The 20,945-nt window shown below is 40.7% G+C and overlaps 1 protein-coding gene across 1 annotated transcript in view; it reads left to right on the forward strand.

Annotated features, from left to right (window-relative positions):
- ogdha (oxoglutarate dehydrogenase a) overlaps window positions 1-17,853 on the forward strand; it is a 48,470-nt gene extending 30,617 nt beyond the window's left edge. The window contains 16 exon segments of the mRNA XM_059336204.1: window positions 460-639; window positions 723-851; window positions 962-1,141; window positions 2,750-2,902; window positions 9,054-9,156; window positions 9,298-9,426; window positions 9,541-9,691; window positions 10,494-10,621; window positions 10,727-10,905; window positions 11,840-11,911; window positions 12,369-12,494; window positions 12,767-12,839; window positions 13,298-13,461; window positions 14,079-14,210; window positions 14,212-14,234; window positions 15,866-17,853. Of these exon segments, the coding sequence (XP_059192187.1) occupies window positions 460-639; window positions 723-851; window positions 962-1,141; window positions 2,750-2,902; window positions 9,054-9,156; window positions 9,298-9,426; window positions 9,541-9,691; window positions 10,494-10,621; window positions 10,727-10,905; window positions 11,840-11,911; window positions 12,369-12,494; window positions 12,767-12,839; window positions 13,298-13,461; window positions 14,079-14,210; window positions 14,212-14,234; window positions 15,866-15,986 (2,043 nt within the window). The 3' untranslated portion in view covers window positions 15,987-17,853.
- Window positions 17,854-20,945: the final 3,092 nt, after the last annotated feature.

Below are 20,945 nucleotides of genomic sequence, written 5' to 3' on the forward strand. Positions count from 1 at the left end.
AATAAATAAACTTCAACCAAAACAAATAAAATAGACTTTCAGGCAATGAGATAATCATTATGTATTATATTATTTTATTATTAAAATAACATATTAACAGCTGGAACGGCTGCTTGGGAAATATAAGAACAATTTCGGCAATTTGTGCTGCCTGTCAAACATTTACATCATTACTTTAAACACAAAAAACGCAAAAAATCACACATGTAAACAACAATTTATTGAGTCCAGAAAAAAAATACTGTGTCCATTTTCATATATGGAACGACAAGTCGATGTAGTAATTATCGTGACAGGCCTAAATGGATCTCTATAATGTTTTATTTCCACTTTTTGAATTGAATTTGGGACATAAATAAACTTTTCTATCCTAATTTAACTTGCACCTGTATCTGACTTCAGTCACAGTGAGGGCTGTTATATTTCAGTGAGCGGTGCTGTGTGTGTGTGTGTCCTCAGGGCTCTGGAGACGTGAAGTACCACCTGGGGATGTACCATCGCCGCATCAACCGCGTGACGGACAGGAACATCACGCTGTCTCTGGTGGCCAACCCGTCCCACCTGGAGGCGGTGGACCCCGTGGTGCAGGGCAAGACCAAAGCCGAGCAGTTCTACTGCGGGGACAACGAGGGGAACCGGGTCAGACTGACACAGGAGCAGCATGGGGGGTCGTCCGGGGCTGAGGGAGAGTTTCTGTCTCTGAACCGTGTGTTTGATTCCAGGTGATGTCCATCCTGCTGCACGGAGACGCAGCGTTCGCCGGACAGGGCATCGTCTACGAGACCTTCCACCTGTCAGACCTGCCCTCATACACCACGCACGGCACCGTGCACGTGGTGGTCAACAACCAGGTCACACAGAGAAATAGAGACACACACACACACACACACACACACAAACACACACACACACACACAGACTCTCAGTGCAGACTGACTCTGACCTCTCGTCTCCTCTACAGATCGGTTTCACCACAGATCCCCGTATGGCTCGCTCCTCGCCGTATCCCACCGACGTGGCTCGAGTCGTCAACGCCCCGATCTTCCACGTGAACGCCGATGACCCTGAGGCCGTCATCTATGTCTGCAAGGTGGCCGCCGAGTGGAGGGCCACATTCCACAAGGACGTGGTGGTCGACCTGGTCAGTCACACGCCGCGCTCAAACATTACATTACATTAAATTTCATTACATTACATGTCATTTGGCTGACGCTTTTGTCCGAAGCGACTTACAATAAATGATTCAACCTGATGGTTCTAGCCTCAGACAACAGGAACCAAGTCAGAACAGAACTTTAAGAGCCAACTGTAACCGCTACAGGAGTGATGTACGCTACAGAAGAAGAAGTTTTTGTTTGTTTTGTTTGTTTTTATTGAGGTGACCATGACTTAACCAAGGTATTGTTGGAAGAGGTAGGTCTTCAGCCTGCGGTGGAAGATGTCCAGGCTGTCTGAGGTCCTGATGTCAGTGGGGAGCTCGTCCCACCATTTGGGAGGCAAGACAGAGAAAAGTCTGGAAGTGGTTTTGAGGCGAGTTGACCCACGTAGGGAGGGAGTCTCCAGCTGTTTAGCTGATGCAGAGCGGAGAGGACGGGCAGGAGTGTAGGGTTTGACAAGATCCTGGATGTAAGCAGGACCTGAACCGTTAGCAGTTCTGACACAGAACCCTTCCAAGTCACACGAAAGGTGCGGTCCTGGACTTGACTGGAGAGAGGGCAGAGCCAGATACTCCCAGGTGGTGAAGGGTGGAGATGAGGATCTGATGGTCAACAGAAAGGTCCAGTAGGACCACCACACATGAGAGACAGGCCGCTTTCGCTTTGTGAAGCTGTTCAGTCGCAGTGAGAAGGGCAGTCTCTGTTGAGGGGCCCTTCTTGAAACCAGACTGGTGAGGGTCAAGGAGATTATTCCCATGAAGATGGGAGGAGAGTTGAGTAAAGATAGCCCGTTCCAGAGTTTTGGAGAGGAACGGCAGGAGACGGGTCTGTAGTTGTCCACTAAAGATGGGTCGAGGGTGGATCTCTTTAGGAGAGGATTCACCCTTGCTTCCTTCAGAGAGTTAGGAAAGCAGCCAGTAGTCAAGGAAGTGTTGATGAGATGAGAGAGGAAAGGAAGGAGGTCCGGAGCAATAGACTGGAACAGGTGGGAAGTGATGGGATCCAGTGGACAGGTGGTGAGACAGGCAGAGGTCACAAGGCTAAGCACTTGAGGAGGAGATAGTGAAGTGAATGCTGAGTGGGAGATGATGACGAGGAAGGAGGAGAGGCGAGTTGCGGAACTGGATGGGTAAATGAGGAGCTTATGTCCTCAATTTTTTTTTTTAAAGAAGTGGTTGACAAAATGGCTCAGATGGAGGGAGGAAGGAGGAGGGGGGGATGGTGGGACCAGGAGGTTTGTAAAGATGGAGTAGAGCTTCTTCTGGTTGGAAAATGAGGATTGGATCTTGGTCTGATGGAAAGAGCTTTTTTCGGTGGAGGTCAAGGACGAGAAGGCAGCAAGAAGAGCTTGGTAGTTGCATCGACCCTCATGGTGTTTACATTTCTGTCACTTCTTTTCTGATGCCCGTAGAGAAGTTCTGGTGGCACGCACCGAGTCCGGGGGAGGACTTGAGTACTTTCCGAGGAGTGAGAGGACAGGGCGAGTCAAGAGAGGAACACTCTGCAGACCTCAGGCTGGGGAGGGGTTATTCACCTTATGGATTGATGCATTATTGTTGGAATATGTTATTAATCTGTGTGTGTGTGTGCAGGTGTGTTACCGTCGGATGGGTCACAACGAGATGGATGAGCCGATGTTCACTCAGCCGCTGATGTACAAACAGATCAAGAAGCAGAAACCTGTTCTGCAGAAATACGCCGAGAAACTGATTGCAGAGGGAGCCGTGGGCCGCCAGGAGTACGAGGTAACACACACACACAAAAAATACACAAAAGTAACACACACACAGGAGACAGGTACAGCAGGGTTGTCTTCTCGTACGCACACACACACACACACACACACACACACATAGGAGACAGGTACAGCAGGATCATCCTGTCACACACACACAGACAGACAGACAAACATACATGCATATTCTTCTGCAGTTTGTGGTTTCCTGCGCTTCCCAGGATTTCAGAATAAGAGCATCAGTTTTTTGTTCTTTAACAGCATCTTTTCCCTGTTATAACAAAACATTTTTAACTTTGTTATGACTTAATATCTTTTTATTACTTGGAAATTGTTAAATTTTCCCTAACTTGTTGTGTCACAGAATCAATCTTTCATTTTAAAAATCAGAATCTGCAAAAAGTTATTGTTGTAGAAAATCTTTAAAGAAAACACTTGACGAACAGATAGATTCGAATCACAGCCTTGTGCGGGATTTATTTAGCAGACATTAAAATCAGATGATGCAACGCATCCAACGGTCAGAACAACACTGAGAGACTAGACCCAGTTTCTCTCTTTTTACTTTTCAGGTTGGTGTGTCATTGTTTCTGTGTTACTAAGGGTCAACGTCCTGTAATTTCCTGTTATGAAGAATACTTGATATAAGAGCACACTTGGGATTTCCCAAATCAGAGCTGCTCATATCTCAATCAAGCAGAAGTTTCCTGTAAAGAGACTGACTGTTGGTCAGATTTCTGTGTGTTTATCAAAACATATTTGATGCATATTTAAACTGCTATATGTCAGATATTTTAATACATCTTCAAATTAATTCTACGACATATCCCCCCTTTAATGGAGATATCCATTAGCAACATCTACAGGAATTAATTTGGAAGAAGTGTGTTTCTATATAAACATGGTACCTCTAAGGAGATTTAAAAATTAAACAGGAAACATTAGGCAGGTTTGGCTAGTGAGTTTTTTCCTTTTGGGTGTGGGGACTTTCCTGCAATAAATTGCTTTGTGGACAAATAGGAGTTTGATATACTAGTATCTATATATACATTTTCAATAAAATGTACAACACATCAACAAAGTAAGACACTTTCTAATGGTTATGAGCAAACCTTCACCAAATACCTTGATTAATTATTATGAGATACCCAAGTGGATTATAAACATTGATAAATACTTCTGTATGTTCTGTAAGATGCTGCTCAGTGTACAGTTGGTGAAAACCTCATACAGGCTGTCATGTTTATGAGGAAAGTCGAACACTGATACATGTCACCACATCACTGAACAGGATTACCAAACCAATACAATGTTACATTTAAGACACAACACAAGTCAAATTAATTGAGTATTATAGACGAATCAAGTCACATAACTATGGAGGATATTATCTGTATAAAATGTGTACTGCTGAACATTACTGTGTAACTGTGTTACAATATATTTAAAGTTAATATACGGTCGTATCCTGTAAACAAAACAAAAAACAAAACCGTTTGTGTGGTGCCCTTCCGTTCCTTCAGGCGTCCCTCGATGTCCTCTGCTCAGTCCAAGTTCCTTCATTGTGACGCTGCTAAATGTTCCATTACCTTTTTCCTGGATTGTCCATTTGCCATGTTTTTAAAGCCCTTCACACTCTGCCATATAGTCTGAAATGTCTCTGTCATCATGTAGGCAGGCGGTAGAAACAGGTCCGTTTGTCTCAGACTCCATCTCTTCAGCATGGATACGATGCAACATGTCAAAGGAAACCAGAATTAAACTGATTAATGCCTTAGCCAAAACGGCTCCTCATTACTCTAAAATTTGGTTCGCCCAATCCCCTGACAGACTCCCCCCTACCAGCATTCTGCTATGTAAAATGTAAATTAATATACAATAATATTTCTCAAACTACAGCTAACTACATACTAAACACCTGTCTGTTCTGTCCTGCCATGGTAACATGCGGCTGCTCCCTCATCACCTTCAGGATTTCACTTATGTGACAGTTACCAGTTAACATTTTTATTATTTATGATCAAGAGAAGTCTGGACTTCAGACCGGCCCTGGACTCATCCTGAGCCTTTAACGTAGTGGGGATAGTTGCAGGTTTAAGGACATTTTAGCATTTGGTGTGAGTGGTTGTTTCTCCATAGCTCTCCACACATTCCTCTAATGTTGAGAGTCTCTTCCTCCTTCATACACCACCAGCAGCTCCTGAGAGCTCAGTGTTCACTGTGTCATTCCTACACATCCTGTCCGTGCAGAATTAACTGGGCTGGTCATATTCAAATCCTGGCAACTTTGATTTATTGTAATGTGATTTTCAAACTGTACTAGTATATCTATGAGGGGTAGAGTCATTTGACATGTGAGAACTATGATAATAAACCAAAGTCATTTTCCAGTTTACAGTCATATCACATCCTTCAGCATTCAGAAATCCAGCATTTGCAAACATTCAATATGTGTTTTATAATCTACTATAACATGTTGGTGTGTCAGCTTGTGAGGTGAGCAGGATAACTTTGTGTAACTTGAAGTCTGTGTGGCCTCCTAAATAGCTCTGTCTCTCCCTGGGATATAATCTATAAATCTGGGATAAACCTATTTAACATGTTCCTGACTGTTTGAAATGTGAATGTTCTATGTGCTTTATCTATAGTGTTGGTGTGACATGTTCTTGTGTGTATGAAGTGTGAATGTTAGTGTGGGTCAGCACTGTCTGGGTTGGTGTGTGTGTTGCATCGTACTCATCTTTAGTGATTTGGGTGTGGTCCTCCTGCAGCCTGCTGCCTCTCTGCTAAGAGCCTCCTGGATCACATGAAGCCTCGTTAGGGCCCTTCAGCTTCTCCATAGGCTGTCCCAGTTGCCTTGGCAACATCAACAACAAAATGTTTTCATTCTTATCGTGCATCACAATCATTTTCCAGTATTGTCTATATTGAACCATACTGTCCTTGTGTCTGTTGTCTTCAGAGGACACCAGGTGGTGTTTCTTCCTCCTGGACTGCTGTTGGCCGTCCTGATCGCTGTCTCTCACCGTCTTCCTCTAGACTGGTTGATCTCTGGCTCGCTGTTAGTTGCGTCATGTTATCTCAGCTTGCGACTGCTCAAGCGAGGGTCTTTTATAGGGAGCAAGTAATCGTTTTGTTTTGGCATAGGTGGTTAGCATTATTATATCATGCTCTGTTCGTTGCAAGAAAGCAAGCGGCAAAGCATCAAGCTTTTTATAATTTCCAAACTCCCCCCTTCCACAGTCTCCAGAACTGTGGAGTTGGGACATCAGAATCATTAACATGTCGTGGGTAAAATCATCTTTGGTATTGTGAGATGTCATTTCTAATCAAACAAAAGTTTACTATCACTTTATAGTCTAAAATTAATCCAAACAGTTCTAGGAGTTGTTTAAAATTCTTATTATAGGCCTATCTGCTCATTTAAATCCAAAAACCTCTAGCTAATAACTTTCTTTCTTGGGAAAAAAAGAAAAGGGTAAAATTGTATCAGAGTTGACGGAGTTGTAGGGGCGGGGGGAATGTGTGTGTGCTCTCTGTGAATGCCGTTGTATTGTGTGTGTGTGTTTCCTGAAGGTGTGTGCGTGTGCTTCCAGTGTATGTGTGTGTATGTGTGTGCGCTCTGTCAGTGTGGTCAGAGTTTGTGTGTCTCTTCCTGTTCCCTGCTTAGAGCATTTAACCCCTTATTAACTTTAGCTCAGCATGTATGTACAACATGTATTTACATATAAACAAGTATTTACATATTGTCTCGTAACACAATGTGCCTGTTCAAATCACATATATAAAAACATATTGAACTTCATAACAGAAACAGAAAAATTAAAATATAACACTTTTAAGTAAAAATATAACGTCAGTCAGTCAGGTTCCTTAGTATGAGTCAGTCTGGGATTTGTTCACTTTGGTATTTAGACTTTTCTTTTCTTAAACACGTTGGATTTCTTGAGTGTACCATGGAATTACACACTTCTGACCTCTTGTCCAATTCATCTGTGTCAATCATCTAATTTGATTGTGAGGTCTGTACTTATGTACTTCTAACAGTTATCCATATTAATTACATATCAGTTACGTATTGCCCTTTATATGTGAGGGAGCTTTGTTGTGTGTCGTTTCCTTTATTCTACTGGCTCTGCATCTGATTCTCTCCTATTATTTACAGTGATATTTTTACTTATGATAATCTTACAGAATTCACAAGACAATTTGCCAGCACAAATTACATTAATACAAACACTAGAAAATACTTGTTAAACCAGCAGCAGGCAATTAACATTTAATTACATATGGAGCATTTAACATGATATGAGTGAATGGGTTAGAATGTTTTATATGTGATGTTTTATATGCCGTTAGAATGTTTTATATATACAGGGTACAAGTCAGTCCGGTCGTTGTCAGTGTCAATTGGTTCTAACAGTTATACATCAATAGCATATTGATTACTTATTGCCCTTTACCATTCAGAGAGGAAATATTTTATTTGGCGCAACCAATGCGCAGATTCTGACCACCACTGAAGATACGTTTCCCGTGTATTTACGGTACTTCGCCCCACAGCTGGTGTCGTCCTCTTTAACTAGTGGATGACCTCCACGTATACATTAAACTCGTCTAGACAAAAGCACAAAAGATCCGTGAGTCTGTCTCGCCTGGGCCCTGGGAGTGGCGACCACGGTTCTCTCGTTTTAGTTACTTATCACAACACAAACGCATCTCTCTGAATTTTACAGCCTTCTATTTCCGCTGCATCACAAAATCACAATTCGTGTCCGGGCAGGACTTTCTGCAGAATTACACTCGGCCGTCAAAACCATCTGGTTTATCCCAAAAACCAGGCAAAACTCTTCAACAAGTCTGTAAACAGCCAGGCGATCCCACAGCACGTCTTTCGGGTCGATGACTCAGATCAGCCCGCGGCTGAACAGTCCCCCATACAAGAACGTCTGCGGCTCAGATCACCTCGCCAGCCCCCAGTCGAAAACTCTCTGCAGTCCACTGGGACCTCTGGCCGCCGACTTTTTAAGTGAGACCCTAATCAGACCCGAAATCGAAAGCCTGGAAAAACACCTCTTCACAGACCCATTCTGATATCTGATTGCTCCTTTGACCTGGAATGGAAAACAAAGAGCCAGTAGAATAAAGGAAACGACACACAAACTCCACAGCTCCGAAAACGCACACAACAAAGCTCCCTCACATATAAAGGGCAATACGTAACTGATATGTAATTAATATGGATAACTGTTAGAAGTACATAAGTACAGACCTCACAATCAAATTAGATGATTGACACAGATGAATTGGACAAGAGGTCAGAAGGGTGTAATTCCATGGTACACTCAAGAAATCCAACGTGTTTAAGAAAAGAAAAGGGTAAAATTGTATCAGAGTTGACGGAGTTGTAGGGGCGGGGGGAAAAAATACACAAAAGTAACACACACACAGGAGACAGGTACAGCAGGGTTGTCTTCTCGTACACACACACACACACACACACACACACACATAGGAGACAGGTACAGCAGGATCATCCTGTCACACACACACAGACAGACAGACAAACATACATGCATATTCTTCTGCAGTTTGTGGTTTCCTGCGCTTCCCAGGATTTCAGAATAAGAGCATCAGTTTTTTGTTCTTTAACAGCATCTTTTCCCTGTTATAACAAAACATTTTTAACGTTATTATGACTTAATATCTTTTTATTACTTGGAAATTGTTAAATTTTCCCCTAACTTGTTGTGTCACAGAATCAATCTTTCATTTTAAAAATCAGAATCTGCAAAAAGTTATCAAGTAAATGTAGTGAAGTAAAAAGTTGAAGAAAGTCCAACATTTTCCACCTCAGAGCGAACTAAAGACTGGGAAATCAGCGTCATCAGTTTGTGGTTTCCTGCATCTCCCAGGATGCCAAATTCCAAAAAAAGTGCTCAAACTTTTGGTTTCCAAAACATTGCTTAGGTTCCTGTTTCTACAGCATCTAATGCATCAGTATAAAAAACATGTACATACAGGTCTCTGAGAGGAAAAACACATTTTTAGTCCTGTTTTTGCAATATATTGTCTTGTTTTATCACTGTTTACAATCTGAATCTGCAAAGTTACTAAAGTCTCCAAACTCTATTTAAACTGTCCTCTGTGTCTGTTTGCAGGAGGAGATTTCCAAATATGACAAGATCTGTGAGGAGGCGTACGCTCGCTCCAAAGACGAGAAGATCCTCCACATCAAGCACTGGCTGGATTCCCCCTGGCCTGGTGAGAGGAGGAGGAGGAGGAGAGAGGAGAGAGGAGGAGATCAATCACAGTTTAATGAGAGAGTTGTTGTTGACGTGTTTTGTTGTTGTTCGTGGTTCTCTGTCAGCTTGTTGACTTGTTGTTGTTGTTGTTGTTGTTCAGGTTTTTTCACTCTGGACGGACAGCCCAAGTCAATGAGCTGCCCGTCAACTGGTCTGACCGAGGAGAACCTGAACCACATTGGAAGCGTGGCCTCGTCTGTCCCTGTGGAGGACTTCACCATCCACGGAGGTCCCACCTCTCTAACTCTTTATTCATTTATTTTTTTATTTATTTCTACCAGTAATCTGTTGTCTGTAAGCGTTCAGAGCGCTCAGGGTTTGACCTGACTGTCTGTGGCTGCAGGTCTGAGCAGGATCCTGAAGGGCCGGGCTGAGATGGTGAAGAACCGGACCGTGGACTGGGCTCTGGGGGAGTACATGGCCTTCGGCTCGCTGCTGAAGGAGGGGATCCACATCAGACTGTCGGGGCAGGACGTGGAGCGAGGAACCTTCAGGTGAAACTCACAGATCCTGTAACTGCTTCCGTCACAGGAAGGTTCAGCACTGATGCTATCTGCTAATCAAGGAACAGGAGCTATTTTAGCTCTTTTATCACCAAGTAGCACTTGTAGTTTTTTTTTTTTATATATATATATATTTATTCTATATATATTTTATTTATTTATTAATTATCAGTCTATTATTTTTTTTCGTATTACATTATTCTAATTTTCAGTTTATTATTTATCATATTTTTTTCTCAGATATTTTTATAGAATTTTACTTTTTTTTATCCCATCACATATACATACATGTTCAAACAATGTACATTTTTCATAGTGATCCAACATAAACATAAGCATCCCTCATTAGCCACACCTACAAACCATTAGTCCTCAGGACCACTATTCCTGGAGTGTTATAGGGAACTGCTAGAAGTCAAGTATTGAGTTGGAAGATAAGCAAGTAATAAGAAATAGAATAAATTAGTAAACAAACAAACAAACAGGCTAAATAAATACATAAATAGAGGTGCATATCACCAATGCTGGGTCTTACGCCAATACTGCACCTACTGGTACCTTGTTTGCCATGTAGCAATAAAAAATATACTAAAAACCTGGATTAGTCTGGTTAGTCACATTGGACTGCTATTATTTTGTATTTTGTATGATTGTGTGTGTCTGTGTGTGTGTGTGTCTGTGTCTGTGTTTGTGTGTGTATATAGACACATATATGTTTTTTATTTGTCTGTATTTTCTCTTGAATAAATAAAACAGCCATGACAAAAACCGAAATGTGTTTGTCCCCTCTCAGCCACCGTCATCACGTCCTCCACGACCAGAACGTGGACAAAAGGATCTGCATCCCCATGAACCACCTGTCCCCCGACCAGGCGCCCTACACCGTCTGCAACAGCTCGCTGTCAGAGTACGGCGTCCTCGGTCAGTCACACACACCTCACACACATCCTGGACTGACTCACCTGTGTCTGTGTGTGTGAGCTGGTTTACTCTAAGCGACCTGTCTCATCTTCTCTGTGTGTGCAGGCTTCGAGCTGGGCTTTGCCATGGCCAGTCCCAACGCTCTGATCCTGTGGGAGGCTCAGTTCGGAGACTTCCACAACACGGCTCAGTGCATCATCGACCAGTTCATCTGTCCCGGCCAGGCCAAGTGGGTCAGACAGAACGGCATCGTGCTGCTGCTGCCACACGGCATGGAGGGCATGGTAAGAGACACACACACACACACACACACACACACACACACACACACACACACAGAACACAGTCACACACAGACATCGACTACTGCAACTCTCTCCTGCTGCTAACATCCTCACTAAACCCTCATTCCACCACATCACCCCGTCCTCCAGCGACTCCACTGGCTTCCAGTCAAATCTTGCATCATCTATAAAGTCCTCCTCTCCACCTGTAAGGCCATCCACAACCTCGCCCCTCCTTGACTGTCCCATCTCCTCCACATTGCCACCTCCTCCCGTTCCCTCCAATCTTCCTCCTCCATCCTCCTCTCTGTACCCTCCACCCGCAGAGCCTTCAGCCACTCTGCCCCCCAACTCTGGGACTCCCTCCCACCGGACATCTCAAACACAGACTCTCTCCCACTGTTCAAATCCAGACTCAAAACTCATCTGTTCCAATTACTTACTCCGTTCCATTGCACTGCATTTCTTTTTTCCTTTGTTTTATTCTTTTCTGAAACCACACCGCTCTTTCTCTGTTTTTTTAAAAAAAAATTTTGTGTCTTGTTTTCGTTCCCTGTTTTGTCTTGTTTAAACTATTGTACAGTGTCCTTGAGTGTTAGAAAGACGCTTGTAATATTATTATTATTAGTATTATACACAGAGTCACACACAGTCACAGCTTTATGTGTCAGACTGCTGCAGCCTCAACACAAACTTTCATGTGTTTCTCCTGCTCTTCCTCTCTTCTCCTCCTCCTCCTCCTCTCTCCTCCACCTCCTCCTCCTTTCTCTCCTCCTCCTCTCTTCTCCTCCTCCTCCTGTACTGGTCCTCCTTCTCTGTCTCCTCCTCTCTCCTCCTCCCATCTCTCCCCCTCCTCCTCTCTTTCCTCCCCCTCCTCCTCTCTCTCCTCCTCCTCCCCTGTCTCCTCCTCCTCCTTTGTTATATGTGTGTGCAGGGTCCAGAACATTCTTCAGCTCGTCCGGAGAGATTCCTGCAGATGTGCAACGACGACCCCGACGTCATGCCGGTAAAAACTCACTTTTTAACAGGAAACGCTCACATCCAACCGCCAGGCCTTTTCAAAGTTAAAGTCTGCTAAAGACTGCTGTTGGTCTCCATCTGCTGGTGAAAAACTGTCACAGCTTTTATTGTGAAAGTGGAAGGAAGAGTCTAACAGGATGAACAAGTCACACATTTTACATGTTCTTCTCCTCTCTCCTCCTCCTCCACCACTCTCCTTCTTCTCCTGCTCCTCTCCTCCTCCTTCTTCTCCTCCTCCTCCTCCTCCTCCTCCCCCCCCCTCTCCTCCTGCTACTCCTCTCTTTTCCTCTTCCTCCTCTCCTCCTCCTCCCCCCTCTGCTCCTCCTCTTCCCCCTCTACTCCTCTCCCATCACCACTCTCCTCCTCCTCCTCGTCCTCCTCTCCTCCTCGTCCCCCTCTCCTCCTCCTTCTCCTCCCCCCTCCCCTCTCCTCCTCTTCCCCAGACCCTCTCTGAGGACTTTGCAGTGCGTCAGCTGTACGACTGTAACTGGATCGTGGTGAATTGTTCAAATCCTGCAAACTACTTTCATGTTCTGAGACGACAGATCCTGCTGCCCTACAGGAAGCCTGTGAGTCTCACACACACTCACACACACACACACACACACACACACACACACACACACACACACACACACACACACAGTTTCTTAGTTCTACTTTTGGTACTTTCAGTTCATTTTGATGTCAGTATTTCCTTCAGACTGAAATCTGAAATAAAACCTGAACGAGTCTGAATCATCAGGTTCTCTGCTTTTACAATGTTTCTGTTTTATTTATGGACTTTTATTTTTGAAATCCTGTGTGTTTGAGCTGACGAGCTTCCTGTTTGTTCCTCCAGCTGATCGTCTTCACACCCAAATCTCTGCTGCGTCACCCCGAGGCCCGCGGCAGCTTCGACGAGATGCTGCCCGGTAACAACATCATCGTTCATCCATCAGTTAATAAGAGAATTATAGAGGGCTCCTTCTGACCTTGTGTTGCTCCTCCTCCTTTCTCTTTCCTCCTCTCTCTCTCTCTCTCTCTCTCTCTCTTGCTCCTCCTCCACCTCCTCTCTCTCTCTCTCTCTCTCTCTGTCTCTCTCCCCTCCTCCTCCTCCTCCTCCTCTTCTCTCTATCCTCCTCCTCTCTCTCTCTCTTTCCTGCTCCTCCCTCTCCTCCTCTTCCCCTCTGCTCCTGCTCCTCCTCTTCTCTCACTCTCTCTCTCCCCTTCTCATCCCCTCCTCCATCTCCTCTCTCCTCCTATTCCTCTTCTCTCTCCTCCTACTCCCCCCCTCTCCACCCCCCCCCCCCCCCCCCCCCCCTTGCTCCTCCTCCCCCTCCTCCTTCTCCTCCTGTCTCTCCTCCTCCTTCTCCTCCTCATCCTCCTGCAGGGACTAACTTCCAGCGTCTGATCCCGGAGCGTGGCGTGGCGGCGGAGCGTCCTGAGGGGGTGAAGCGTCTGATCTTCTGCACTGGGAAGGTTTACTACGAGCTGACCAAAGAGAGGAAGAGCCGAGGCATGGAGGACACGGTGGCCATCGCACGCATCGAGCAGGTACACACACACACACACTCGCGCACACGCACACACTGAAACAGAAGTGTGTGAAATGTTCCTTTTTTCAGTAACATAATGGTTTAAATGTCTCATCAGTCCTCAGCAGGAGGATTATTTCGTTTTTGACACTTTTGTATTGAATGAAAAAAATCTGGAGGTGATTCTCACAAATGTAATTCTCCCCAAAATTATAAGCATTTCTTGAAATATTAAATTTGTAAAATTATTGTTAATTGTTAAAACACAAAATTTAAAAAAACACTTACATTACAAAAAATACATTGTGAAACACAGATTTTAGAAATAAAATAATTTTAAAACCCCAAATTCTGAAAAATAATAAAAATATCACACAGAATTGTGGAATTCCAAAAAAAATACATTTTTAAATAATACATTTTAAATTACAGGAATTTGAAAAATGAAATTGTAAAATACAAAATTGAGAAAAAATGACGTTTAAAACAGAATTCAGAAGAAAAAATTTGTTAAAAAAAAAATGTTATTCACAAATATAAAATGTAAAATAACAACTCTCTAACTCTCTCTCCCTCTCTCTCTCCTCTCTCTCTCTCTCTCTCTCTCTCTCTCTCTCTCTCTCTCTCTCTCTCCAGCTCTCTCCGTTCCCGTTCGACCAGGTGAAGGAGGAGTCTGAGCGTTTCTCCAATGCCGACCTGGTTTGGTGTCAGGAGGAGCACAAGAACCAGGGTTACTATGACTATGTGAAGCCTCGCATCAGGACCACGACCCAGAGAGCCAAAACCCGTCTGGTAACAGCCTTCATCATCACCATCATCATCATGATGTGCAGTGTTTCATTAAAAACGTTGGACAAGCAGCTGTACAAGATTTTATAACATAATCCAGTCTTAAATTGGCCATATTTTGAATGGAGTCTGGTACTCGATGATAAAGGATGGCAGGCTTCAGAAAAAGTTTGATAAGCAGCCATAAAACAACGTGAAAAATGAACAGAAAAATGAAATCTTCTCACAGTTCTCATTGGTCTCTTTGGGACAGTCGGTTAGTACGTCCCATTAATTCTAGAGTAGGCTGTCGCAGCCTCTCTCACTCTAGCATGACCTCATCCACTCTAGCCTCGTAGATGAGGATTCCCAGAATTAGCAGAATTGTGAATGGAGTCTGGCACTAGATGATAAAGAATGTCAGGTGTCTGAAAGGAGAAGCAGTTATACAAGAAATTGGATAAAATCTAGTTAAAACAAGCTAAATTTTGAATGAAGTCTGGTGCTTTGTGATTTTAAGAATGAAGGGTTTCAGAACATAAGCACAAGCAGTGTACATTTTTAATGCCTGCCTTTAAAGTCTGGTGCTTTGTGATTTTAACCCTCTGGGACCACCAGGGACATTTTCAGACATATTTGTCATTTTTCACTTATGTTTTGGCAATAATTTTGATATATTTTGTCATTCAAATTTCAATTTTTCTAATGTGTCAATAATACACTGTGTACAAATTTACTACCCTTCAGACCCTTCGGGCTGAAAATGTCCACTTCCAAAAAAAATGCTATAAAAACTTTACAGATTAATATTTTTTTCTGCATAAACCTCTTCAACAACTTCCACCCTGCTTAAAACTACCAAATGTTTAAATATTTTTGGCATTTTTACCCTTTAAATGCCAGTTTAATTACATGATGCCACTGATTTTCAAAGAAAAAAAAGTTATTTTCCATATAATGATTTTTGGCTGGGGCATTGGTTTTTATCACAGCCTTGGATATGTGAAAGATTAACAACAAAATTGATTTTGATGCATTTTTAGTTTTTGTGTAGTGTCAGATTTATAATGTAAAAACCCCTTTATGGCTACTTGAAGTCCACTTCCAAAAAACACTATAAAAATATTACTGACATTATATAAATAATATAATATTTGATAATTTTGAAGAAAAAAAAAAGAAATATATATATATGTCGTATTTTTATAGTGTTTTTTGGAAGTGGACATGTCTGCCATCAAGTGGCCATAAAGGGGTTTTTAAAACTGACACTAGACAAAAACTAAAAATTCATCAAAATCAATTTTTTTCTTAATCTTTTACAATACCCCAGCCAAAAATGATTTATGATGGGGAAAATAACTACTTTTTTGTGGGGCAGTTTTAGAAGGTTAAAATGCCAAAAATATTTAAACATTTGATAGTTTTGAGCAGGGCAGTAGTTGTTGAAGGGGTTTATGCAGAAAAAAAAGGAAAAAATTATTAATCTGTAAAGTTTTTATCGCATTTTTTGGAAGTGGACATTTTCGGCCACAGCGTCTAAAAAGGGGGTTAATTATAGTGGGCCCAGAGGGTCAAAGAAAAGTTTGAGAACTTCTGGTCCGAACACAAGTTAAAATGTAGTCTGACCTTTGACCTGTGTGTGTGTCTCCCAGGTACGCTGGCAGAGGCCCGGCTGCCGCTCCGGCGACAGGAAACAAAAACACTCACCTGGTGGAGCTGAAGCGCTTCCTGGACGCCGCCTTCGGCCTGGACGCGTTCGAAGGCGAGCAGTAGAGCCCTGACCCCTGACCTGCAACACTTCCTGTCTGACCTTTGACCCCCCCGACCCGACCCTCCTGGATTCAGTTGTGACATTTAAACTGCATCAACACACACACACACACACACGCTCACACGCTGTAATACTGCATCATAAATACTACACGTGCATACAAATACTGCAGTCTGCAAACACAAGTACTGCATACTACATAGTGCACAATTGTAGAAGTACACACAGTACTACTCAGTACTCTATGTTCATGTACTGAAGTCCAGTTAAAAACTTAAAATCTTTTTAAATTCCAAAACTTTCAAATCTGTCATCTGAAGTAAAAATCTTCTCATTACACATCAGTACTCCAGTTACTGTGTACTAAGTACTGCTGTTGTGTCGCTTAAAAACGAGAGATAATTAAAGATTAACTCTGACATTATCAGTCTGATTTAAATGTCTACAGTGTATCCATGGTTACTTTTTATTATCTGTTACTCTGACTCATATTCACATTAAACTGATTATTGATTTAATCTCTAAAATGTCAGAAAATATTGAGTTTTGTTCAGGCAACAGTACAAGAGGACTGTGTAGTATCAGTTCTGTGTTCAGTAGTACAGCAGCATCGGGCTGAACTCCACCAGCAACTTTCTGAGCAACAAGTTGCCTCAACATGTTGATTAAACTCTTAAAGGAGCTGTAGCCTCGTCTCAAATTGGCAGAATTTTGAATTAAGTCTGGTACCAGCGGATGCATGGCTTCATAAAACGTTTTAAAAGCACCAGTTTAACAGCCTGAATATAATCGAGCCTAAAAGGAGCTACATTTTGAGTGGAGTCTGGTGACAAGCAGCCAGCTGATAAAAGAATGGCAGGTTTCGTAAAGTTCAATTATACAGAATTTGATTAAAATCCACTCTAAAAGTGGTAGAATTTTGAATAAAGTTTGGCACTAGTTTGTAAAAGAATGCCAGGAAAGCTACAGAAGCAGTTTCATGAGAATGTGAATAAAACATTTTGCCTTAAGTCTGGTGTGGCCTCCACTCAGAAACTCTTTTTCACGGCGATGTTGCTCCAGAAAAGTTGACTCTGTTGGACTGAAGCCTGAGTGTAAAGGTCAAATACACACACCTTTCTCCGTCCACACACACACACACACACACACTCCAGCTGTTATGTAACAGCAGGTCAGCTGTTCTGACGTCACCATCACTCCCCTCACACTCAACAGTTATCTCTTCTTCTTCTTCTTCACCTGAAAATGTTGCAGGAACGTTGTTTTTTTTTTTTTACTTTCAGTTCAAATAAATGTCTCATTAGCATTGTTAGCACGGTCATCGCTGCCCATTGAAAGCGGATGGGAGCGCAGCTAGCTGGGAGCAGTGAGAGGGTGGAGGGAGTTTCTGCCTTTCAGCAGGCGTGTTGGCTCGTTAAGGAAAAGTGTAATTAGTTACCACGGAAACGCTTGACTCGCACATTGAGATTTTCTTGTTTTTCTTTTATTTTGAAGGGATTTTTTTGGGGGGGGGGGGGTAAAAATAGCGGCGTCCCTACATGAACCAAATGCACTGCTGATTATAATTTAACCCCTCGGCTTCTGTCTCTCTTTTCTTCTTCTTTCGCGAGCATTTATCTCGTGCCAAACGGAGCGTCTCATGTTTTTCTGGTTTCTCGTGTTTCAGCTGAACGAACTCTTGTCAGCAGGAAGTAAAATCTCCTGGTTTTGAAACGGAAATTAAAACGACAGCAGAAGAAGAAATGGTCTGCACGTGGTGTTCTGGGCTTCTGTGAGACAAAGAAAATGATTTATTTATTTTCATAATAGGGGATTTAAATTCTCTTCATTATTTTGCTTCATTCAATAAAGAATACTGTATGTACTGAAGATGCCTGTGGCTTCACCTTATTCAGATTTTATAGTATTTATTCATTTATAGAAATAGAACCCTGTTAAAACCTGAAACTTCCATTTGAATCTTATTTATGAATAATTATCTTCCCTGACGATTTCATTATTTTATTTGATCTAATTATTTTTTCTATAATAAAATATTTTTCACAACATTTTTTTTCAGGCCTGAGCATTACAAAAAATTGTATGAATATTACTTTAAGTAAATTTGTTGAATACATAATTTGAAAAAATACATTATTTTATGTCGAAATTAATACAATTATATAATTGTATAGAATAAAAAAAGTAAAATAAAGATGACTATTACTTTAAGTACATTTGCTGGATGCATAATTATTTTTAAAATACATTGAAAATGTATAAATTAATACAATTATAAATGTGAATAAATTAATAAATGTAGAAATTATTAGATGCACATATATGTGGATAATTATAAATGTAATGTCCATTTTAATCTTATAAATGAATAATTATCTTCACCACTCCATTACTTATTTTGATTTAAACTAATAAAGAACATGTATGAATATTATATATGAATGGAATGCATCATTTTTAAAACCACATTCAGATATGTATAAATTAATATTTATAAACCATGAATTATTTTTATATGATAAATTGATATATAAATGTGAATAAATTAATAAATATAGAAATTAACAAATACAAATCTATAGATAATTATACATTTAATTTCTATTTCAATAATTATATTCACAGACAACTTCATTAATTTGATTTGATTATTTTTTCTATAATAAAATATATTTCACTACATTTTGTTTCAGGCCTGAGCATTATAAAAGAAAGCATGTAGGAATATTTTAAGTAAATTTGTTGAATTCATAATTTAAAAAAAGACATTCTGTTATGTTGAAATTATTACAATTATAAATGTATATATAAATGTGAAAAAATACATTTAGAAATGAATCTGCATAAATATGTAGATAATTCTACATTATATGTCCAATTTAATGTAAGTATTTATGCGTTACACAATAATTATTTATTTTGCAATAACTTATTGTTTATTAATTTATTTTAAGAATTTAATTATATATCAAGCATTGAGTTATATATTTTTATTTAAGTTAAGCATCTTATGGTGATTTAGTGTTGAATTTTATATTGATATATTGAAGCCTTTTATTATATATTATATATAGCAGCAAATGCTCAATCTGTTTGTGTTATTGTGTGACTTAATTTAATGTCAAATTTATTTTAATTATTAACAATGATCAGCATTAAATTATTTAATAAGCAGTAACTTAGTTCTTGATTATTCATTTATCTAACAATTTAATTATTTATTAAGTTATATTTTTTTAATTGATGTTTTTTGTTTTTTAGTATGAAATTATTTGTTTTTAACTATTTCTATTATACATTATCTGTTATCTAACAGCTCCTGTGTTTACAAATATAGTCTGGTGAAGAGATCAGAGAAACAGCTTCAGTTTCTCAGCACATAAAAATATCAGAACTTTTCCTTTAAACTTTTCACATTTTCTGTCCTTAAAAAGTCTTTTTGTCCTCCACGTCCTTTTTTCTTCGTCACAGTTTGAATTCCTTTGTTCTCTTCTTCCTCTTTGTTTCCCTCTGATCTCCCTGTTAGCTGTCACACCACATCACTGTCAGGTGTCTGTGTGTGTGTGTGTGTGTGTGTGTGAGAGAGAGAGAGAGCATCGGTCACCATGGAAACAGAGGCTGCAGATCAGAGCAGGATCTCCTCAGGCAGCAGACGGTCTCCACACACAGAAAAAATAACCCTGATGATGTCACCGTGACGTCATCAGGCCTGTCTGACGGACAGTCTGACTCACGCTGTAACGCAGGTGTGGAGGCTCTAATGACAGACTGTCCAGGTGCATCATGGGAGATGTAGGCTCGAGAGGAGATCTGCTCCTCCGCTGCTCAGATTCTGTTCCTAACCTCAAAAACAACTGCTGTAACTTTATTTCATTTATATAAACTGAATGAATCAGGCAGAATAAAGTGTTTTTAATCTGGATTAAATTATCATAATCGATTGGCAGCAACCAAACAGCACTCCTATTCTTATTCACATTTTATAATATTTAAATATTTATATTTATACAAATAGACCCCTGTTAAAACCTGAAATTTCCATTTTAATCTTCACTGATGATTTCATTTCTTTATTTGATTTCATTATTTTTTCTATAATAAAATATTTTTCACAACATTTTGTTTAGGGCCTGAGAATAAAAACAAAAAGTAAAATAAGCTGAATGCATAATAATAAAAAAAATAAAATATGTATAAATTAATACAATTATAAATCAATATATAAATGTGAATAAAATAATAAATATAGAAATGAAAAAATACACAAATATGTAGATAATTATACATTTAATGTCCATTTTAATCTTATATATGAAGAATTATCTTCACTGACTTCACGGACTGAATCTCAGAATAAACTGAAATATTAAAACTACATTTTGACCCTTTACAACACAAGTTAAGACTTAACTTTCTAACTAGTCCTCCAAAGCGTATCACCTCGTCACTCTTTTTTTTCCTCTCTAATTCCAGTTTCAGGCAAAAAGTTGGAACTAAGTCTTGGTGGTGCACGGCTCAGCACTCAGACAACTGGGGGTATTTATTTTCCTCTAAATATGATGATAATTTAATAAATAAACACTGTGCTGTATTAAAGGAGACTTGAAACATTCACTGAAGTCACTAATAATTTTCTCATAGACTTCTAAACAGTCAGACTTCTTTTTGCAGACGGAGGAGTCGCCCTCTACTGGACGGCAGGCAGAATGCAGCTTAATGATGTTATCTCAACCAGACTTATGACAATAAACCTGTTGGTGCAGGTAGATAGTCTCTCTCTCTCTGTCTCTCCTTCTCTCTCTGTCTCTCCTCTCTCTCTCTCCTGTCTGTGGGTGTCTCTCTCTCCTCTCTCTCCTATCTCTCTCTCTCTCTCTCTATCTCTCTCTCTCTCTCTCTCTCTCTCTCTCTCTCTGTCTCTCCTCTCTCTCTCTCTCTCCTGTCTGTGGGTGTCTCTCTCTCTC

The sequence above is a fragment of the Centropristis striata genome, chromosome 7, assembly GCF_030273125.1.
Source record: "Centropristis striata isolate RG_2023a ecotype Rhode Island chromosome 7, C.striata_1.0, whole genome shotgun sequence".
NCBI lineage: Eukaryota > Metazoa > Chordata > Actinopteri > Perciformes > Serranidae > Centropristis > Centropristis striata.